Genomic DNA, 20159 nt, shown 5'->3' with positions numbered 1-20159 from the left:
GCTGCTGAGGGCCATGATGAGGATCAGAAGGGGTGATGGCTTTGGGGGTGACTGGCAGGGCCATGGTGGGTAGGACAGGTGGGGAGGTCTCAGAGAAGGAGAAGAACATCAGAAGAGATGGCAGTGAAGATTCACCTTGAAATTCAGTGGCCCAAAGATGGAAATGAATTGGTGTATTTGGGGGGCAGAGAAGAGCTGGGGTGGCTGTGGTGTCATCAAGAATAAGCCAAGAGAGTCATCAGGGGCGAGGTGCTCTAAGATAACTGTGATGATCCATTCTCAGCATTATAAGTCATTAGATATCTTCAGCAGGGAAAGGGCATGACACAGCTAATGCTCGGGAATAATGGAGCCACAGTGCAGAGCTCTAGGTGTGAATGATGATGAGGTTTCAGAGATGGGACACTGAGAAGCAAATTCAGCTTAGAGCAAAAAAGACTTGGTGATGGAGTGCTACGTGTAAAAACGTGGATCAAAGGTGAATCTGCATCTTTTGGCTGCACAACTGGAAGCATGATGATGTCATTAGCTAAGATGACAAATACTGAGGGAAAGTCAGGTGACAATCAAGACTTTGCTAGTGGACATCTTCAAATCAAGATGCCCTTTAGACTTCCAAGTACAGCTAGGAAGTCACCAGTTGGATGAGCAAGCCTACAGCTCTGGGGAGGGGTCCAAGCTGGAGATGAATGTGAAGGCTGGCAGGATTTAAATGATGTTCAATGCCATGGAACTGGGCAAAATGATCAAGAAAGAAGAGATCCAAGGAAGGAGCCTGGGGCCTTCTAGCATTTAGACTTCTTAGAGCAAAGATGCTCTAAGATGTTAGTATCCAGTTGTCAATGAAAGTCAATTGTTTTACTACTACTATGGGGGAAAAATGATAATTTGGTTGATTTTGCCTCAGCACTGCACTTATTATTAGAACGAATGCCTAATACTTATATCTCTCACTGAGATGTATTGTACACCAGCAGCTGGGTGGTTTACAAAAAGATAAGATCATGTATAAATATTAGAACATGATTTTCCATGCCATTTCTTATGTATATGTGTGAAAACGCTCTTACATTTCCAGGTGTGTTATAGATGTCATTGTGGTTGCCTATTTCTTTTTTTTTGATTAAGGTATCATTGATATACAATCTTCTAAAGGCTTCACATGAGCAACATTGTGGTTACTACATTCACCCATATTATCAAGGCCCCCCCACATACCCTATTGCACTCACTGTCCATCAGTGTAGTAAGATGCTATAGAGTGACTACTTTGTGCTATACCGCCTCCCCTGTGCCCTCCCCTACATTATCTGTACTAATCATAATACCTCCCAATCCCCTTCTCCCTCCCTCCTGACCTGCCGTCCCCCATCCCTCCCCTTTGGTAACCGCTAGTCCCTTCTTGGAGTTTGTGAGACTGCTGCTGTTTTGTTTCAGAAGTTTTTGCTTTGTTGTTATACCTCACAGTTGAGTGAAATCATTTGGTACTTGTCTTTCTCTGCCTCGCTAATTTCACTGAGCGTTAACACCCTCCAGCCCTCCAGCTCCATCCATGTTGTTGCAAATGGTAGGATTTGTTTTCTTCTTATGGCTGAATAATATTCCATTGTGTATATGTACCACATCTTCTTCATTCATTCATCTACTGATGGACACTTAGGTTGCTTCCTTATCTTGGCTATTGTAAATAGTGCTGTGATAAACATATGGGTGCATGTCTTTTTGAATCTATAATCCTATTTTCTTAGGGTAAATTCCTAGAAGTGGAATTCCTGGGTCAAATGGTATTTCTATTTTAGTTTTTTGAGGAACCTCCTTACTGCTTGCCACAACCGTTGAACTAATTTACATTCCCACCAACAGTGTAGGAGGGTTCCCCTTTCTCCACATCCTTTCCAGCATTTGTTGTTCCTTGTCTTTTGGATGTTGGCCATCCTAACTGGTGTGAGGTGATATCTCATTGTGGTTTTAATTTGCATTTCCCTGATGATTAGCAATGTGAAGCATCTTTTCATGTGCCCATTGGCCATCTGAATTTCTTCTTTGGAGAAGTGTCTGTTCTGATCCTCCACCCACTTTTTAATGGGGTTATTTGCTTTTTGGGTATTCAGGCATATGAGTTCTTTATATATTTTGGATGTTAACCCCTTATTGGATAAGTCATTTATGAGTATATTCTCTCATACTGTAGGATACCTTTTTGTTTTACTGATGATGTCCTTTGCTGTACAGAAGCCTTTTAGTTTGTGTGGTTGCCTATTTCTTATCAGTCTTTATGGTCTCAAGACTTAAGCATGACCCTATTATCTCAGCATGGTTCTGCAGGAAAGATTCAGCCCGACTTTTCTCTGTTGTTATATGTTAGTGAAGATGCCACCCTCAAGAGAGAGATGCAGCTACCTAGTGCTTCCAGCATCAGGAGGTTGTTTATAAAAAATCAGAAGTCCTCTTGAACAAACTCAGTGTTCTTAACCAGCTAGTCTAGGCAGTCAGTGGTACAGAGCCTGGGAACTGCCTGAGTAGCAATATAGGATATCTTATAAGATTCCCAGGGCTTTGGTTAGCATTATTATTTTACTGTGTCTCTTACTCACTTTGAGAAAGATCCCATCGTCATTCTTATTGATATGTTCCAGGGTCAAACAATTGTCATTGCCAAAAGTGATTTCTTTTACGTAATCCCCTGTGCAGACCTCCATTGAGTCTTGGTTCAACATTGATACAACTGGTGAATATAATGCACTATTCTACTTTATGTAATAAAATTCTTTTTTTTTTTTTAATACTTTGCTGTTCCCTAGACTAAATACATTGCCTAATCTAACCTTGGAGAGAAAGCAGAAAAGTTTCTTTGCAGCCACCTGAAGCTGCTTTGTTCCAACTTTTATTTTATTTTTTACAGCAAATGTGTGAAAGTGGATCTTGTGTTTAAGTGCATTGAACATTCGGCAGTGGGCCCACCCACTGATGAGTCCTGACTGGTGTCTCCCTCATTTGTTTTCTAGAAAACACCAGCACTTACATGTGGATTTCTTCTTTTTGATCAGTGATTCACGATTTCATGTATTTCACTGATGTTCTGAATGGTGTGGTTCAGGGATAAGGACGATGATAGAGTTGGCAGTTATGTTTGTGTTTAGAGCACTTCTTAATAGTTGTCTGCTGCCAAACTATGTTGTCACATGACTGTGAGCTGTCTCATAACAGTCCTCTACGGCCACGGTTTGAAATCCTATCTGTAAATATCAGGATGTAAATTTCAATAAATAAATAAATAAAAATCCAGACAAGGATGCTGACACTTCCAACATCTAGAGTTTATAGATGACACCAACATTCTAGGTATAACTGAGTTTTTAACCTTGTTCCACATTTATAATTAAGTCATTTTTCTCTGTTTGGGTAATTATTTGTCACCTAAATGATACTTTCCATGATTAAAGAAGAAATATAAAAAGTTATCATTGTAACATTATTCTTAAGGTATGTTTTTGACAAGGAATAACCTTTTTTTTTTTAATAGGATGTCCCAATGGGTCAGCATAATTTTCAAAATCGCACTTTAAGGTATGGTATGTGTTTCACTTAACAATTTTTGAAGGCTTGTTTTTTTAAAAAATGTATTCCTGAAAGTAATTATCATCAATTACAGTAATTTTGAAAGCTACTTCTACAAGGGCAGCTACTTGTGGAAAGCCTTAATAGATCGCTTTCAGCTTCTAAAAGTAGGATTATTAATGTCACGTTAGTAGCACTGAGAGAGGGAGAAGGAAAACACCCTTCGGTAAACACTTTAGAACTTTAAAGTGTTTTCTTAAAACGACTCTTCCTAATATAACTACATAGTAACAGATCAAATTTTCTTAAAAGGAGCATGTTACTTAAAATTACATCTTTTTGTATGTTGAACCCTAGAGAGAAAAGCAAGTCCAGCCTTTCAATGGCACAAAGGAGGCCTGCCCGACTTGCTCAAAGAGAAAAAACTTCCCGCAAACGTCAGGTCCCCTGTGCCCATGCCCCTGGAATCGCGAGCAGGTCTCCCTTTCCTGTCCCCTGTTCCTCCAGCTTTTGGGCTCAAAGCCTTTGTTAGCATTGTATTGGGAGTTAGGTATTTCTTTCTGAAATCCTTAGGATAATTATGAAAGGCCCAAAACTTAAGCCAGCCTTTCTTTCCCTACAGAGAGGAGAGTTCATTCTTGTAGAAAATGCATTGTATCCCAGTAAAAAATAAGAACAATTAGATAGCTACCTGCCAAATCCTTGCAAAGAGTGCACATTATTCCCAAACCCCTCTGTATGACTTGATTTGCCATAATGAGCTTTAATGGGTATTTTGTGTAAAATCTGAAATTTTAACATAGAGGTGTAATACTTGTAGTCCGATGTTATAAGGATAATGGGTCCTTAGGCCCATTATTTTAAGTGTTATTTTAAGAGGCAACTGCCGCATAAACTATGCCTTAAGCTACTTCAAGAAATATTATGGACCCTACTGGACCCCTTGGGAAGGCATGACTCCCCAGGCCTCTAAGATGCTAGACTGTCTACAAGCAACTGTCCATAGAAATTTCATGGGCATCTTTTCACTTTCTGTTCAATCTCTCTTCTGTTATCTATCTCCTCTTCCTGCAATTCTGCCTCAAGGGTCTCTATTGAAGTCACAGGGGAAAATGCCTCGGGCAGCACCCAAGTCAGGGAGGCAGTGGCTCCCAGAAGGAGCGCTTTCTGGAACAGTGATAATAAGCTATCATTTTATCCATGCTGGTATACGGAAAATCCTATTTCACCCCTACAGTGTTACTCCAAGGTAGATGCTCTCACTGTGATCATGTTAGGAAGGAGGAAACTGAGGCACACCAGAATCTCTGGAGGCCCAGCCAGGATCTGTGCCCATCTCTGTGATGTCTAAGCCTGCACTCTTACCTGTCCCCTGCCTGCCTGCCTTCCTGGGAGCCTCTTCCACACCTCCTTGCTCTCCTCTGTGGTGGCTGATCTCTGGCGGCCCCATGCCCTTGTGGAGAGACCTTCCGGGTCAGCCTCCCATGGGCTCCCCTCCTTAGCTTGCCTTGGCGGTGTAGCCTGAACCATAGAAGCTCTCTGAGCCTCCAGCCCAGCCATACGTTGGATCACATGATACTGAAGCATTATCTGAGATGACACATGACCTCTTCCTGCCTCCTTAGGTGTGATAGTCCAGGCAGGGAGCAGGGCAGGCTGTGGACAGCTTAGGAGAAAGAATGGAGAGAAACTAGAAAGAGGACGTCGGGCAGAGGCACTGGGGAGGTAGGAACGAGGTCAGGAGGGTCCTAACTGCCTGAAGTCTGAGGAACAGAGCTCTGGGCTGAGAAGAGGAAAAGGAAAAGCTCCTCACCTATAAATGAGGGTGAACCTCTTAGACTATTGCTAAGACTTCTTGCTTTTTTAAAAAGGATAAAAATTAATTTGCCTTCTTCAAGCAGCCTGGGATTTGGCATACCAAAACCTGTCCGTCCAGTTGGCTGTGTAGCTGTAGGCGGATCACTCAGTCTCATCCTGTTTTTGAACCAAGACGGCCCTCAGCCTGTTAGAGAAGATGCGACCTGAAGGCCCAAATCCACAGGTGGTGATGGAATTGGCAGGCCTCTCCATCACACTGATGGTACTGCCCTGAGATTTAGTTATAGCTAAATGTGACATTGCACCTGTAATGCTATTCTTCTCCATAGGTACAGGCAGTTCTGAAGTCAGAAAAGCATTATTTTTGTTCCAGAGTAGAAGGTCTATTCAATTAGTGATTTAAGCAGAACACTGAGAAGCCATGGGCTCCCTCCACATTGGACCAGGTGACTTGCCCACAGCTAGACTCAGGTGCAGGCTGGTGCAGGCCAGTTTGACAAGGGCCAGCCTGTGTTTTAGTCCTTGCAGCAGATGTTTAACTTTTAAAAATAGGTACTATTTCAGTTTTCTGGAATATATCATTATATAATTCTCAGGCTGTCAAATTAACCGTGAAACTCATTATTATTTTGGCATAATTTATTCACAAAGCATCTTTTATTATGACTAAAGAGCATTTGCTTTCAAGACCAAGTGAGTGGTCTGCAAAGGTGAGATTTTTCTGTGAATAGTGCTTTCAAAAACAGAACATTCAAATGTATACAATTAAGCTTTGATATGCCTCAAATAAGACTGTAGTTTTGCAAATTCTTGACAACTGACCAAGAAAAACACGAACAAGGCGTAAGTTTGTTGTCAAGCAAACCAAATTTTTGCAGGAGAATTTTCAAAGCCAGGGTGTTCTGTCATAAAATGAAGTTTATAAAGGCAATGAGTCAAGGACTAATATATCTCTTAGAACAGAAAGGTCTTTTATCTCAAATACCAAATATGTATGTTGCAGTGTTTCATTTGAATGCCTGGTTTTCACTCTGAGTGAGTTGGTAAGGCAACATTTTACTGCACCAAAAACCCTACTGTCAACTAACTCAATCCACACAGTGGCTGTAATGGAGAAAAGGCTGCTCATAGACAATTGTTTCCTTTTCTCCTTCTTTACTCAATTAGCAGAATCAAACAGAGGCCTTGGCCTCATAGAAAAATGGGCTTAATATTTGGTTTAATGTTTAATATAAGTAATTGAAAGGGTATCTCGCCGCGACCCTCCTTACCCAGAACGACTCAGGAGACATGGGCCCATGCAAGAGATTTTATTATCTAAAAGAGAGAGTGGCTGCCCCCAGAGAGGGGGTGGGGAGAGAGAGAGAGAGAGAGAGAGCACAGAGAGCAGAGACAGAGAGACAGAGAGAGAGGGAGGGAGAGAGTGCAGGCAGAGCAGGGGGACAGAGAGACAGACAGAGAGAGGCAGAGAGAGAGAGAGAGGGAGCAGCAGAGAGAAGGGGGACAGAGAGAGAGAGAGAGAGAGAGCAGCGGGACAGAGAGACAGAGACAAAGAGAGCAGCAAGACAGACAGACAAACAGAGACAGAGACAGAGACGAGAGGGCTGCAGAGAGAGAGAGAGACAGAGAGAGGGTAGCGAGACAGACAGAGAGAGAGGGGGTAGCAGCGTGGTGCCTTTTATTGTGGCGGATCGCTGGGCCTGTTGCCTTGGGGAAGGGTCAGGATGTTTAGAGATAAGGCGGGGGTAAGCCCAGGTGAGCCCCAGGCAAGCCCAGGCATAATTCTCTCCGGCTTATGTGCTTGGGACCATGGGGCAAATGGAGGATAAATTACTATATTCTTACAGTAATAATATTCTTACTCATAACATTTCCTTTTTCATATAGAACCAAGTCCCAAAAGAAAAGGTTTGAAGAAGAATTGAATGAAAGAATGATTCAAGCAATTGATGGAATTAATGCACAAAAGTGAGTTCTTCTTAATCCTACGTTATCATTCACCTCTTATTTCAAACCCTATTATTTGAAAGTAATGTCATATTTTTCAAAAGAATTTCACCACAAACCATAATACTTAATCATGACAAGCCACATTTTTTGACACAATTCATCTACCCTCAATTATCCTTAATAATACCTTTGGTTAATAGTATTTTATCTTTAAAAAATTTTTTTCACTCTTGCCTAATACTATCCAAGTAAATTACTGATGAACAATGTAAGCTGTACACATAGAGAGAAAAATTACAGCAAAATGGGTTTGGTTCTGTTAGTAGTATTTTTTAAAAATCAATAGGAATTCCATATGGGAAAACCTCTATTGTATTTTGTGACACTATCCCTTCAAAATGCACTTATTCCCCTGCAGAAGCAGAGAATGTGGAGGTGCCTGTGTTCTAAACTGTTGAGGAGAGGGCTTGGGCACTAGACACTGAATTAATGGGCCAGTGGGAGGAAAACCGAGGCTTTGAGAGACAAAATATCACTCAGTCTGTAACTCTGAATTCTATGAATTGCGTGAATGTCTACTCAGTCTGAGTTTCTCTTGTTTTCAATGGCCCAAGAAATGTGAAGATAACAATTTAAAGAAGGTGGTGAGTTTCATGGCCTGGATATAATACCTACATTCATCAGCCTTGGACTTCTCCTAGGAATTTACATCATGGCTGAATTCATGGAGGGCAGAAGATAGATGGCACAGTCTGGTGCCTGGTACCCATTAGACACTCAATAAATGTTTGCTGGTTTAAATTGCAGCAGAAACATCAGTTAGTCCAAAGGAAAAGCCTTCATGGAAATTTCTATCCTTATCGAAACCTATTTGATTCTTATCATGAAAATTGACTCATGAGAAGTGTAAATGATTTTCACCTAGAACTCTCTGCCTCCAAAAGTAAATTACACCACATTGCAAAATGCTTGTGTTTCACAGGAGAATCCCATGTACATATGTATGTGGGTGTGGGTGTGTATGTATGTGCAAGTGTGTGTGAGTAATTGCATATATACACAATAAAGTATCTTGGTCAGGCTTGTGCTTCACATGCACTGGCACGTTGAATTAGCATCTGCTGAGGGCCCCTTTGTGCATCCCAATAGGCCACATCTTCCACCTGTCTGACAGCACCCAGGCACACAAATCCCCCACCAGCCTGGCCCCAGGCTCAGTATAAAGAGCAGCCACAAATCTGCCCGAGTTGAAACCTCAGGGCATCACAAACCAAGAAATAGGTGATTACCTGGAATCTACTTGCAGCTAACACCTGGGGAAAAGTCAGATTTCATCTAAGTGGAAGGATGTGGTAATTCAACCAGAGGGATGAGCAGAATAAAGCACAAGAGCAGAAGAAGGTTTAGCCAGTTGTAATAATAATAGTAATAACAAAAAAGCCAATGTCTAGAATCAGCCTCAGCATGCTTCATGCAGGACACCTGCCTTCTCAAACTACTTTTGTGTTCACCTTTTAGAACACTCCAACTAAAGGGTCATCAGAAAGAACAATCATTGGCTTTGCTTCTCTTTGTCAGGGCTGTATCTGGACTGTCTGTGTTGTGTCACTTACTAGCTGAATGTTGTTTAGGTAACACCTTCATGTTTCAGTGTAGTTTTATTTTAAAGTCATGTTCAATGTAGGTGTACCTGCTTATGGTGTAATTTTCCCAACACGTCTCAGAAGTGAAGTAGAGGAAAATGTCATGCAATTCTCAAAAATAGAAAGGGGAATTTTTAAAAATGGAAGCTATTCTACAAGTATGTTTTCATTAGCACCACCCTTGCTGTTTTCCCCACCCATTAACTCCTCTTGCTCTTTGATATGAAGTTCTTCTGCTCTTCCTTGGATTTCCACCCGAGGATGCTGTGAGCACTCCAGGCTTGATGGACCATTCAGTTGTTTTCTGCTAATGACATAAAACCATGATTTATATGCAGATTTTCATTTTTCAGTCATTTACTCACTTAGCAAACATTTGTCAAAGGCTGAGCCATGTTGGCCTTCACTTGGCATCAGACATAACAAGACCCAGACACGGTGTCACCTCAGAGTGAGGGGAGAGACATCTCTGCACATGGCCCTCCAGTGGGGCCAGGGGCCAGGGGAGGAGAGATGGGCAGCACGGGTAGGTTATGCCCCTCACTCAGCACATGAGTAGAGGACAGAAAGACCAGTGGAAGTCGGAACAGAGAGCCTCAAGTTTTCTGGATGAGATGACCCTGAGCCGTCTTGGAGGAAACTAGGGACAGGGAAGGAATGTCCTTCGGTGTGAGGACAGCCCGTGCTGGGCAGAGGTGTGTGTTCAGTTTCAGCGCAGTCAGGCACAGGACACCCCTGCAGGCATCCCTCGGGGTGACAGGGCATGAGCAGAAGGATCAGATTCTTTGAGAAGTGACTTGTGGTGTCAGCCTGAAGCCAGTTGGGATGGTGCCCCTGAAAGGTCCTAGATGGCTAATGATCAGACCCACCCGGTGGCATGCGGAGGATTACCTAGGTGGGTGGGCCCTGAAATGAATCCCACAGCCAAATCCCACAGAGAGAGCCGTGGTCCCATAAGGATGAATCGAAGCTCAGGGCAGAGGCTCGGGGGATTGTGACTGGGGCTGGGTGGGCGAGATGGGGGTAGGAAGCATGTAGGCAGCCCTGCACCGAGGAAGCTCACCAGAAACCTCTCAGGAGCTGCAGGATGGGAAGAGGCATCGTGGTGAAGGGTGCCCTGGCCATCCCTGGCCACCCTCTCCCTGATGCATTTGTCTTTCCAGGAGTTGGCCATTTCAATAGAGGTAAGATTCCTTTCAATAAAGGGCTGTGCTAGGTAGTTACTACTCAGAATGGGGTTGCCATGTAAGGTGCTCTGAGGTTTGTTTTTGACAAAGATAAAACAATGAGAGGTGATACAGAACGTTCTAAGGGGGATACACATGGGCCTCTGTGGGGGAGGGATGGAGCTGGTGACTCAGTGAAGCATGTGTGATCCAGGTTTCAGTACATAGGATGGAGTGGTAGAGCACCCAAACAGAGGCAGACAGGCCAGAGGCACTCGGGCCCAGGGCTGAGGATGGCCCCATCTTCCCCACCAAAGTCCACCGGTCATACCCCGCACACCCGTCCAGGGGGGCTTAGGAAACTCAGTGTTAGGTGACACAGGCAGACCAGACCTGGTCTGGAGTGCTTCCTGTCTACCTGCCAGACCCAGATGGGCAACGGAATAAGGGGGCCTGCTAATTAATGAGAAGCCGCTTTTATTTCCACTTTATAAATCTCACTCTTACTTTATTTCCAAGCTAATATGACCCAGGAGCAATTTTAAATTAGATTTTTCTTTCTCAATAAAGAAAGAAACTGTTTTTAACGAGTTACCTACATATATTAATCAGTTTGATATTCATAACAACTACACAGTTCTCAAAATCATTGTAGTGACAATTTATCTTAAATTTCATTTTCTGCTCCTTTTAATACTAACCAACCTCTGATTTCTCCAACTAGACCCATAAAACAGCACACTAACATGTTTCTGCAGTTATGCAGTAATAAGAAGTACCAATAAAGTTTATTTCCCTGATACCTGAAGCTTATAACCTTGAATCAAAAAGTGTTTTTATAGTTCTCACTTTTAGTGGCAATCATTCTAGAATACATTACTGCCTTCCATGCCTCAGCTGTAAGCGCCCTGTTTGTAGTTTAGGTTCACAGGATATTCAAGCTCATCACCGTGCATGTGCAGTCAGAGTTTTCAGAACTGTTGAGAGGTTCTGGGCCCAGGGCTGTCCAGGCAGACCTGGAGGTGTCCCTTCCCAAATGTGTTGGTCTCCTGGGCTAATTTGTCATTTCAGTGACCCTAATGGGGACATTCAGGCTCTTACACTGTTAAATTATAAAAGTATTTATTTAAGAAAAATGAGGAAAGTAGAAATAGAAATTCCTCAGTGTAATGACCCAAACCACATGGTAATATATTTTGTTGATATTTCTTTCTAGATTTTTTTCTTGATGCATCAATTTCATTTTTTCCCTACATTCCTGTACTTATGAATATAAGAATGTGTATCTGTCTAGGTCACTCGGTTTTATTTCATAAAATGTGTGTTGTGTTCATTTTATTGCCAAATGTGGGACCGTATGGTCACGTGCCCAGCTTGCCTGGGCTCAGGCGTGGTGTTGTTGTTCAGCTTGCAATTACGTGCAACATTCTAGTAAAAAATGTTGCCCTTGAGCTCTTTCTCTATTTCAACTGCCTTCTTAAAATAAATTTCTAAAGGCCAGTCAATGTGTAAGAATGCATACTTTCATACAATTTTTCTTTATTTTTCAGCATCTGAAACACACACATGTATTATGCATGTGTGTGTTTATGGGAACATCACCACTTACATTAGTAGGCTGAAGTGGTTACTTATTACATTAGTATTTTTACCTATTTTTTTAAAAACTGTATTCACACACACACTTACTTTATAGAAATGAAAAACAGGACAATGAAAATACTTTCAGTAAGTGTGAAAGAAGCAAGATCTTCTTGTCCAACACTTGGAAGCACTCTAAATGGGTTTTGATGCTCTGTAATGTGTGGCTTGCTACAAGCTAAGAAAAATGGTGCTTCTCTATGAACCAAAGCTTTTAGAAGATGGAACTACCATGTGGATTCACTAAAACATCAGGGATTAAATTTATTAGTGTGCTTGAATCCTTTTGATAATTTATCTCTGTAGTTACTTAATTTGGGTAATGACTTTCAATTGGATGTGACAGTTGGCTTGTAATACCAGATTTTCCAAGGAGGGCTGTGTGTGAGTAGGAATATTATATTTGCAGATCCTGTTACCAATCTCTAGCTCCATAGCCAGTTATTTGGCATTATCTCTTTTTTTAAATACTCAATTTTGGATGATTTACAATTAAGAAAGAAGAATGCAAGTCATTCAAAAAAAGTAGTTCCAGATGTTTGAAGGTTTGGTTTTATGTCTGCCCTTTTTATTTCCAGGCAATGGCTCAAGTCTGAAGACATCCAGAGAATCTCACTGCTTTTCTACAATAAAATATTAGAGAAAGAAGTAAGCTATTTTTTCTTCCCAATCAATCTTTTTTATGAAATGTTAGTTTTTAAAAATTCCTTCCTGAAATTGTGCTCATGTACTGTACATAAGGCATTGAAACTGCTTCCAACTTTATCAGAACTCTCTAGCTTTTCCTGTAATTCTCTCTGCCACACATAGATTGTTTTACGTATTTCTTGCTGTCTTTGAACAGTCACTCCTCTCAGCACTCCTGGTGGTAAATGATGGCTACATGGTGTCTGCGACACAAGCTCAGGAAGAGGGATGGGAGTTAGTCAATGGCTATCTCAATGGGAAATTTTCTTAGGGAAGATTTAAGAGAAAACAGAATCCTTCTCAATAGATTTACGGTTTATCTACCCAAATTATCTTAACTTCTCGACAAATATATGAGCTTTACATTTAACATCTGGGAGAATTAGAAACCCCAAACTTTTAAGCTTTGTTGCATCTAAACTTGCACATTATGGCTCCTAACGTCTCTGTTAGGCACACATGAATAAGCAGACATTTTGTTTTGTTTTTAATGTCATCGTTAACATGGCTTTGCTAAAATGAATTAAGTAATTATTGCAGAAAAGACAACCATTCTTCTAGGTCAGTTTTATTTCATTTGCCTTTTGTTACATGTTGATCTAGAAAAGAATCAAGTTAGAGGCAATTTCCATCATCCAACCTTATAACCACAGGCTTAGTTTGAATAAAAGTTCCTGTAATAGTATTAGCAGTCATAGCACTGCTATTAAAATTCTGTTGAGAAAATTTGCTTCATTGTTTTTTGAATAGAAATTCAAATATCAAAATTCCTTCCTAAATGCATCAGGGATGGATTTTATAGTTACATCAAAGCTTCCTTTTGCATTAGTGGTGAAGACCACCTCTCTGCTTCTGAGTCAACATACTGACTGAAGATGGTTTAACAAATTGATATTTGATGTAATTTGTTATTATTATTGACCATTTTATCCCTAAGTAATACTTATGGTTACTTACTGTTTAAATGTTAAGTTATTCCCTTCCTAATTCAAGTCCATTTCCTTTATTAATACCACAAGGAAATTCCAATTCATAGCTCCATGGAAAGCCCGGAAGAAGGTGAAAGATAAGGGTGTGACTGAATGCACAGAATGTAATCGCGTTTCCACCATGCTGTTAACATAGCTTCTTCATCAGCCTGTCAGTTATCTTGGCTATTGAGTCACAGCATTCACCAAAACAAATATTCTAGCAAATAGAAGGTGATCATCGTTTAAAAACAAATGAAGCTTTTGCAGGCCTTCCCCATATGTGCATATTTGCAAAGACCAGTTTTGAGGTAAATTTTAGACAGCATTGAGGTTAGGGCTCACTTTTTGTTCACTTATCCCTAACCTGCTCTTAAAACTAGCAGGACAGGTAAAAGGCAGCAAGACACAGAGGAAGAGAAACATCAGTAGGTCCGCTGAAGATCCACCCCTGGCACAAAACCCCAGAGGCCAACCCTGAGAGATGCATGACTCCCCGTAACAGGAGAAATAGTCTGTGCAGATGTAGCTCATGCAAAGTGCCAATATTGTCAGGAGGTTTCAATTGTAGGACCACAGAAACTTTATTTTCTTTAAGTCTATTATCCAACCTTCTGTTGAGAGGCTGGATGGCCTCATGGTTGGGAGCCCGGGTGAAGTTCCTGGTTTCGCCATGAGCTACCTGTGTCTTTCTGAGAATATTAATCGTTCTGGTCTGAAGTTTCTGTTCCACAAATAGGCACAATCATTGTTCCTGCCTCAGGCAGCTGTGGGAGGATTAAAAGAGTTGGTACATGTAAGGTAGTTAGAATATGTGGCATGCTGTCCCAAAGCCTCTGTGCCACAGAGATTGCTGTCACGAGTGCAGCGCTAGCTGGTGGTTTTCCTGAGTAATTCAAGCGGGGGCAGCCCCGGGGAGTCAGCAGATGGTCCTGGATGTTACAGAAAGTCGGGTGAACCCTGCCAATGGCCCTGGACAAGTGGAAAGAGCATCCATCAGCCAGGCCCAGACAAGCAAGCAGAATGATTGTAAACTTAGGACAAAGCCCCCTGGTCTTTTCTGTCTTGTAAATTACTCACCACCTCTAAGTAGCATTGAGAGAAATACTAAAAAATCTACTAGAGTAAGCATGTAAAATGAGGGAATTGCATATCCTCAATATCATTCAAAAGTCAAGTGTTACAGTGTGAAAAGTCATTGCTTTCCACACATAATTGCAGACATGAGACCCACAAAGGAAGGAGGGCACCTGCCTGGTCGCTGGCACCCTCAGCCTCATGCTCGTCTTCCTGTCCAGGGGCTGTCTGTCCTTGGCGGAGTGATTCCATCACCTTCAAATGGGTTTTTGAACAGGCCGACTCATAAACCCGAGGCCTTTGGAGGCCACTCTCTGACAGCTCACGAGGAGCTGGGAGTGCTCATGGCTGGAGACAATCAGCCATTGCCCTGAGTCTGGTTTTGGCCAGTCTACAATTTACGAGTGGGATGCTTGAGCCGGCACAGCCAGGCTGCGGGGTGCCCTCCTCTTGGAGAACTGTCATTCACGGCATTCTTCTTCTCCCCTTAGTACCGGGCCACTGCACTGCCAGCCTTCAAGTATTATGTGACTTGCGCTTGTCTCATATTCTTCTGCATCTTTATTGTTCAGATTCTGGTTTTACCCAAGTAAGTACGCGTGGTGCTTTCATGGGGCTCTCACTGGGCACGCCTTTCTCCTGACGCTGAGTTATATACCAAAGGACGTGAGAGGATGCACACATTTCCAAACAGAGGGCCTGTGTAACATGCTGGGGGTGGGGGATGTTAATCCACAACCTGTAAAGTGGCCCTCATGTGTCCTGCTTAGTTAACAATAGTACTGGATTTTCAAACTGGACATGTGAATTCACCTTATAAGAGTTTTAAAAAATTTAATATAACCTTCTTATGTTGATTTCTGCAGTAGTCCAGTGCCCACTCTAAGAAAGTAGCCCAATAAACTTTACCCAGAAAGAGCAAAATGGGCAGGTGTTGTTTCTAATAAACAAATGATGTTATTACACATTGAAAGGACAAGACCAGCTCTGGGCACAGGTGCCTACCTTCTGTTCTGATTTCATGCTCTTGCCCCTCAAGCCCACTCTCTGCCACCTTCTCTGACTGTCCTAAATCTCTGTCTAGCTCCCAGAAATTCTGGGATTTCTGGATCGTCTTTCTCTCACACCTTCTAAGTCAACTGACGTTCCTTAAAGAAACTGATTCTTTCTCATTCTATAGTCCTAAAGAAAAGAAAAAGAAAACAAAATTCTTGTCCTTATTTTAATAATTGGGGCTATAGAATGAAATTTTAAGATAAATTTTCTTTCTCCTTATCTAGTTTGTAAGGCCAAAGCGACTATTGTCAGTCAAGTAGGATTTAGTTGTGTGTTTAGGTTTATCTTTAGCCCTACAGCATTTGTGGGCAACTTGAATTGGTGAGGTTGGGTTACATTTGTCTCATGAAGATGCTGAGTGAACTAGAAAGAAAGGGTCTGCCTTCCCCGCCTCTGGGCTTCAAATGATGCTCTCTGGGCACTGAGTCAACACACAGGCATTATAGAATTAATAACAAATCAATGTATATTCATATGGCTGCATTTCCAAAGCTTCTGCCTGCTTTAAGAAGAAAGAACCTTCTAGACTGATGTCTCCCATTAACACTGAAATATGTGGCCAGATGAGCTCTTCTAGACTTATAAAATCTGTAGTAAAAATTGCCAGGGTCAACTTCCCAGTGTTCCATTAAAAGAAAATGTTAACAGATTAAGCTCCTTCTAAGTTCCGGGTCTGTGCCACGTGGTATAGGAGAGAAACGACTATCGTTACATTCACAAGGCTAGTTGACTGGCAGAGCAGAAGGGTTTTTAAAAAGTTGTTGTAGTTTGAGAGGGAAGAGTGTTCCTCGCCCGGGGTGAATCCCCAATGAAACTGGTGAAAACAAAATAAGTCAAGCAAAAGGCTAGATTGGGAGAAACCATTTTTTATTGCTCACAGCTTGCTTGAATTCCCTGGCTGGCCCCAGCCCCCTCCATCTCCTCCAGCTGCTACTCATGCTCTGCCACTTCAGTGGCTCTCTGCTTCCCACCCACCCCTCCAGGACAAACTCCATTGGCGGGTCCTTGGTGACTGGCAGACGCCAGACCAATTATGTACCTGAAATGGGGGGAAGGAGAGAATAGAGAGAATCTCTCCACCTCTTGCCCCAGATCAACGGGAGACTCCACAGTGGTAAACACCTATTGATATGTAAATGATCTGAGTCTGTGCCAGAGATTCTGGAAATTCTGCAATTTAACTCATAGTTGTATAGGGAAAACAGGCATTACCAAAGGAAATGGGCCCTTATTATTACTCTTAAGTAATTATATTCATTCATGTTTATACATCTTTCCATTGGATAGTATGCTTATATTTTCTATATCATAATTAAGAGTGTTTATCACCCCTTGGAAGAAGTTGAGAGAGAAGAAAGTGACTAGAGCATTGTAAAAAAGTGCAAAAGAAGACAAAAAGACTACCAGCGTCCAAAACAAACAATTTGTGGGATCATACTTTTTAAAAAACATCACTCTGTCTCTGCTTTTATTTTCTTGTCCCTCTTCTGTTGTATTGTATCTTTATGGGAACCCACAGAAGTTCATTCTCTCAGTCATCATCACCAATTATTTTTGTGTTTTTCTTGAGCAACAAGTTGGATTTGGAGCATGAACATTGTGAAATATATGTTGGTTTCATTTCCTTCTTTGTGTTGGCACTTAGCTCAGAATAAGGTCTGTGGACTTCTCTAAAACAGAGCTGAGATCTGCGCTTTCTGTACTGGATTCATACTTTATGTTATATTCATCTTCTTCCTTAATTTTTCTTTCATGTTAATGTCCTCATTTGTCTTTCTTCATTCTTTTTATACAATTCTTGCTATGAAACATTTCAAAAATACAAAGAGTGTAATGTAATAAACACGCATGTGCACACAATCCAAACATGTGCCATGTTTACTAAGACAGGTTTGCATGCCCTTGGGGTCATTATTGTTTGGGCATGCTCCCTGAAACAGCATCTATTTTCATTTTTTTGTTGTTGTTTGTTTAATGTGGTATCTTTCTCTATGTCAATGTGACTTTATTCCATTTGCAGTTTCATTTTTTTATTGATGTATGTGGACCCACTTCTTATTTTATATTTCAGTTACCTTGTTTTTATTTGTTCACCTTCCCCTTCCCAACTTTTACCTAACTTCTAAAGGGTTGATCAAGTTTTCTTTACCTTTTTTTTCCTTTACTAGTTAGGAGACAGACAGATATGTAGATAGATAGGTAGATAGATAGATAGATAGATAGATAGATAGATAGATAGATAGATAGTAAGTATCGTCTATGTTTTTTAAAGATTGTCATTAAATTTTTAACATAACTTAATAAATTATAATGTTAATTATGTCTCTGTACAATTTTTTTTAGGATTATAGTTCTTTATGGTAATTATAGCAAATATTTATTTAAAGTTACCCTTGTTTTTTACCAATTTATTTGCTCTTCAATGCTTTTATAAAATTGTACCTTTCTTTAGGTTTGTTTTCCTTCTTGTTAATATATATCATTTATTCTTTTATTGAGGGTCTGTGACCATTTGTATTTCATATTAAAATATCTATATTTCCTTTATTTCATATTTGCTCTTGAGTAATAGTTTAAGTGGGTATAACATTTGTAAGTTAACTCTTGGTTTCCCTTGGTATTACAATGATTTTATCACATGAACTTCAGCTTCTATTGCTACTAGTGAAATATTTTCTGTCAATCACATTACATTCCTTTTTAGGTAATCTGTCTTTCCTCTCTGGGTGCTTTTTCCTTTTTTTCTGGATTTTCACTACATTTTTTCTAGATATATATTTGTCCTTATTTAGCAAAGTGATTTTTCAATCTAAGGACTTGTATCTTTACACAGTTCTTAGCAATTCTCTGGTTTTATCACCTTATATATTGCTTCTTCTATCTTTATTCTTTCCTCCTGGAACTCTTATTGATTGTGTATTCTCCTCTTCACTCTGAGCCCCTGGTCTTGTAATTTTCTTTATTTCTTTATGCTGCATTCGTTCTCTGAATTCCTCATCCTCATTGAGTTTATAATTTCAATGATTGATTTTTAAATCTAAGAAGTCTATTTGGTTCTTTTTAAAATCTGATTTTTTAAATAATTATTTTGCCTATGGTTTCAACTTTTTTATTTTCTTTTATTAGCAGATATGAAACATTGTATGAAAATATCACTTGTTACATTCTTTTACTTACTGTGGATAAATACATGAATTCTGGCACTTGGCCTCTCTGTTGTCTCTGTCATAGTGTGTGTCACCTTATGTTTTATGTAATTTTTAACTGTGAGTTCATCAACAGCAAGGGTTTTGGTCCATGGGAATCTCAAGTATTCTGAGTTGTGAAAGCATTAGTATGATAATAGTATCTCTGCGAGGTGCTTCTGGGCTCAGTAGTTTAAATCAAAATATTTTGTTAAATCCTTAGGTGGAGATTCCTTCACTAAACAGGTCATGTGAATTTGATTAACATGTTAGCGTGGAGCAAAACTGTGTATCTCAGTTTTCAAAGATGACTTTTTACTCATGGTCCTAAATAATCAGCTTCCCTAAAAATTGCCAGACTGTTTTTTTTCCCCCAATATTTCCTGGTAGGACAGCACTTTATGGCTTCTGACTTTATCAAGAGCTCAGTTCCAACTTGCCATTAATAATACATCTGAGAGCATCACCTTCCTCCGTAGACATTAAATCTTACACTTCTGGTTCTTCCTGGGCCATTTTGCATAGATGCCTCTCAGCATTTGACTTTTGAATACCCTCTGTGTATCTTGTGCCTTCTCTTCCTTGTTTCTGAGCTCATCCATTTAAAAATAATAATTTTGTTATATTGTGTGAAGCATTTCCATTGCAATAGTGTTGCTTTCTTTGAGACAATGCTTAACTGTAGTTTTATTTTTTGTTTGTTTTCTTTTTGGTTAACTGCCTCATGTGTTATGAGAAAAGGAGAAAAATGATTAAATGAGTGAATAAATGCATGAATGAATAGCTAATAATAAAGGAATTTGTGACCTTAAGGGTACAGTTAGGGGAAGTTTTACCTGAGAAAGAGCCTTATACCATCCCTATTTGACCCATAATTTTTTATTCTGGCTCTAGTCTCAGTATTTGAATAGATGTGATCAAATTATTAGTTGTTCTCTTTTTGGAGTTGTTCTATCACTTCTGTCTGCCTTGTACTATAATTTAATCAGAAATGTGCATCAGCTTCAAAGAGCAAAAATGGTCAACCATGAATTATTTTTGCATTTTTAGTAGTAGTTTCATTCATATTGTCTGCCAAGATAAATAGATGTGTTAAACCAGGCATGGGCAATTGTTAAAAAAAGGGATGATATTTTTCTAAAAAAATTAAACATCATGTGTTTCATTAGACCAAGTTAAACTAAGAGTAATGATATCTTGCTTAAAGAAAATTAATATCAAATTATAATCTTAAATATCTGAGACCTATTATTCGTACTGAGATTCTTTAATACTCATGCCATTACTCATTCGTCAATGCTCCTTAGTTCTTTAATACTCATTTCAAACAAGTCACCTTTATTTTGTTTTTATATTGAAAATGAAAAAAGGAGAAAGTTCAGTGGTAGACTCATTCATGTCCACTGAGTG

General features: G+C 40.3%; 1 protein-coding gene across 3 annotated transcripts in view; it reads left to right on the top strand.

Annotated features, from left to right (window-relative positions):
• ADCY2 (adenylate cyclase 2) overlaps positions 1 to 20159 on the top strand; it is a 415414-nt gene that overhangs the window by 315265 nt on the left and 79990 nt on the right. For all 3 annotated transcript variants that reach the window (XR_005027034.2, XM_036896715.2, XM_036896714.2), the window contains exons 11-14: positions 3524 to 3567; positions 7264 to 7344; positions 12355 to 12424; positions 15000 to 15097. Coding sequence is in view for 2 of the 3 variants with exons in the window: in XM_036896715.2 (XP_036752610.2) it covers positions 3524 to 3567; positions 7264 to 7344; positions 12355 to 12424; positions 15000 to 15097 (293 nt within the window). In the remaining variant the exon portion in view is untranslated. The remainder of the gene's footprint in view (positions 1 to 3523; positions 3568 to 7263; positions 7345 to 12354; positions 12425 to 14999; positions 15098 to 20159) is intronic.

The sequence above is a fragment of the Manis pentadactyla genome, chromosome 2 (genome assembly GCF_030020395.1).
Source record: "Manis pentadactyla isolate mManPen7 chromosome 2, mManPen7.hap1, whole genome shotgun sequence".
Classification (NCBI taxonomy): Eukaryota; Metazoa; Chordata; class Mammalia; order Pholidota; family Manidae; genus Manis; species Manis pentadactyla.
Note: the sequence above shows the minus strand (reverse complement) of the source record. Positions and strands in the feature narration are given on the sequence as shown.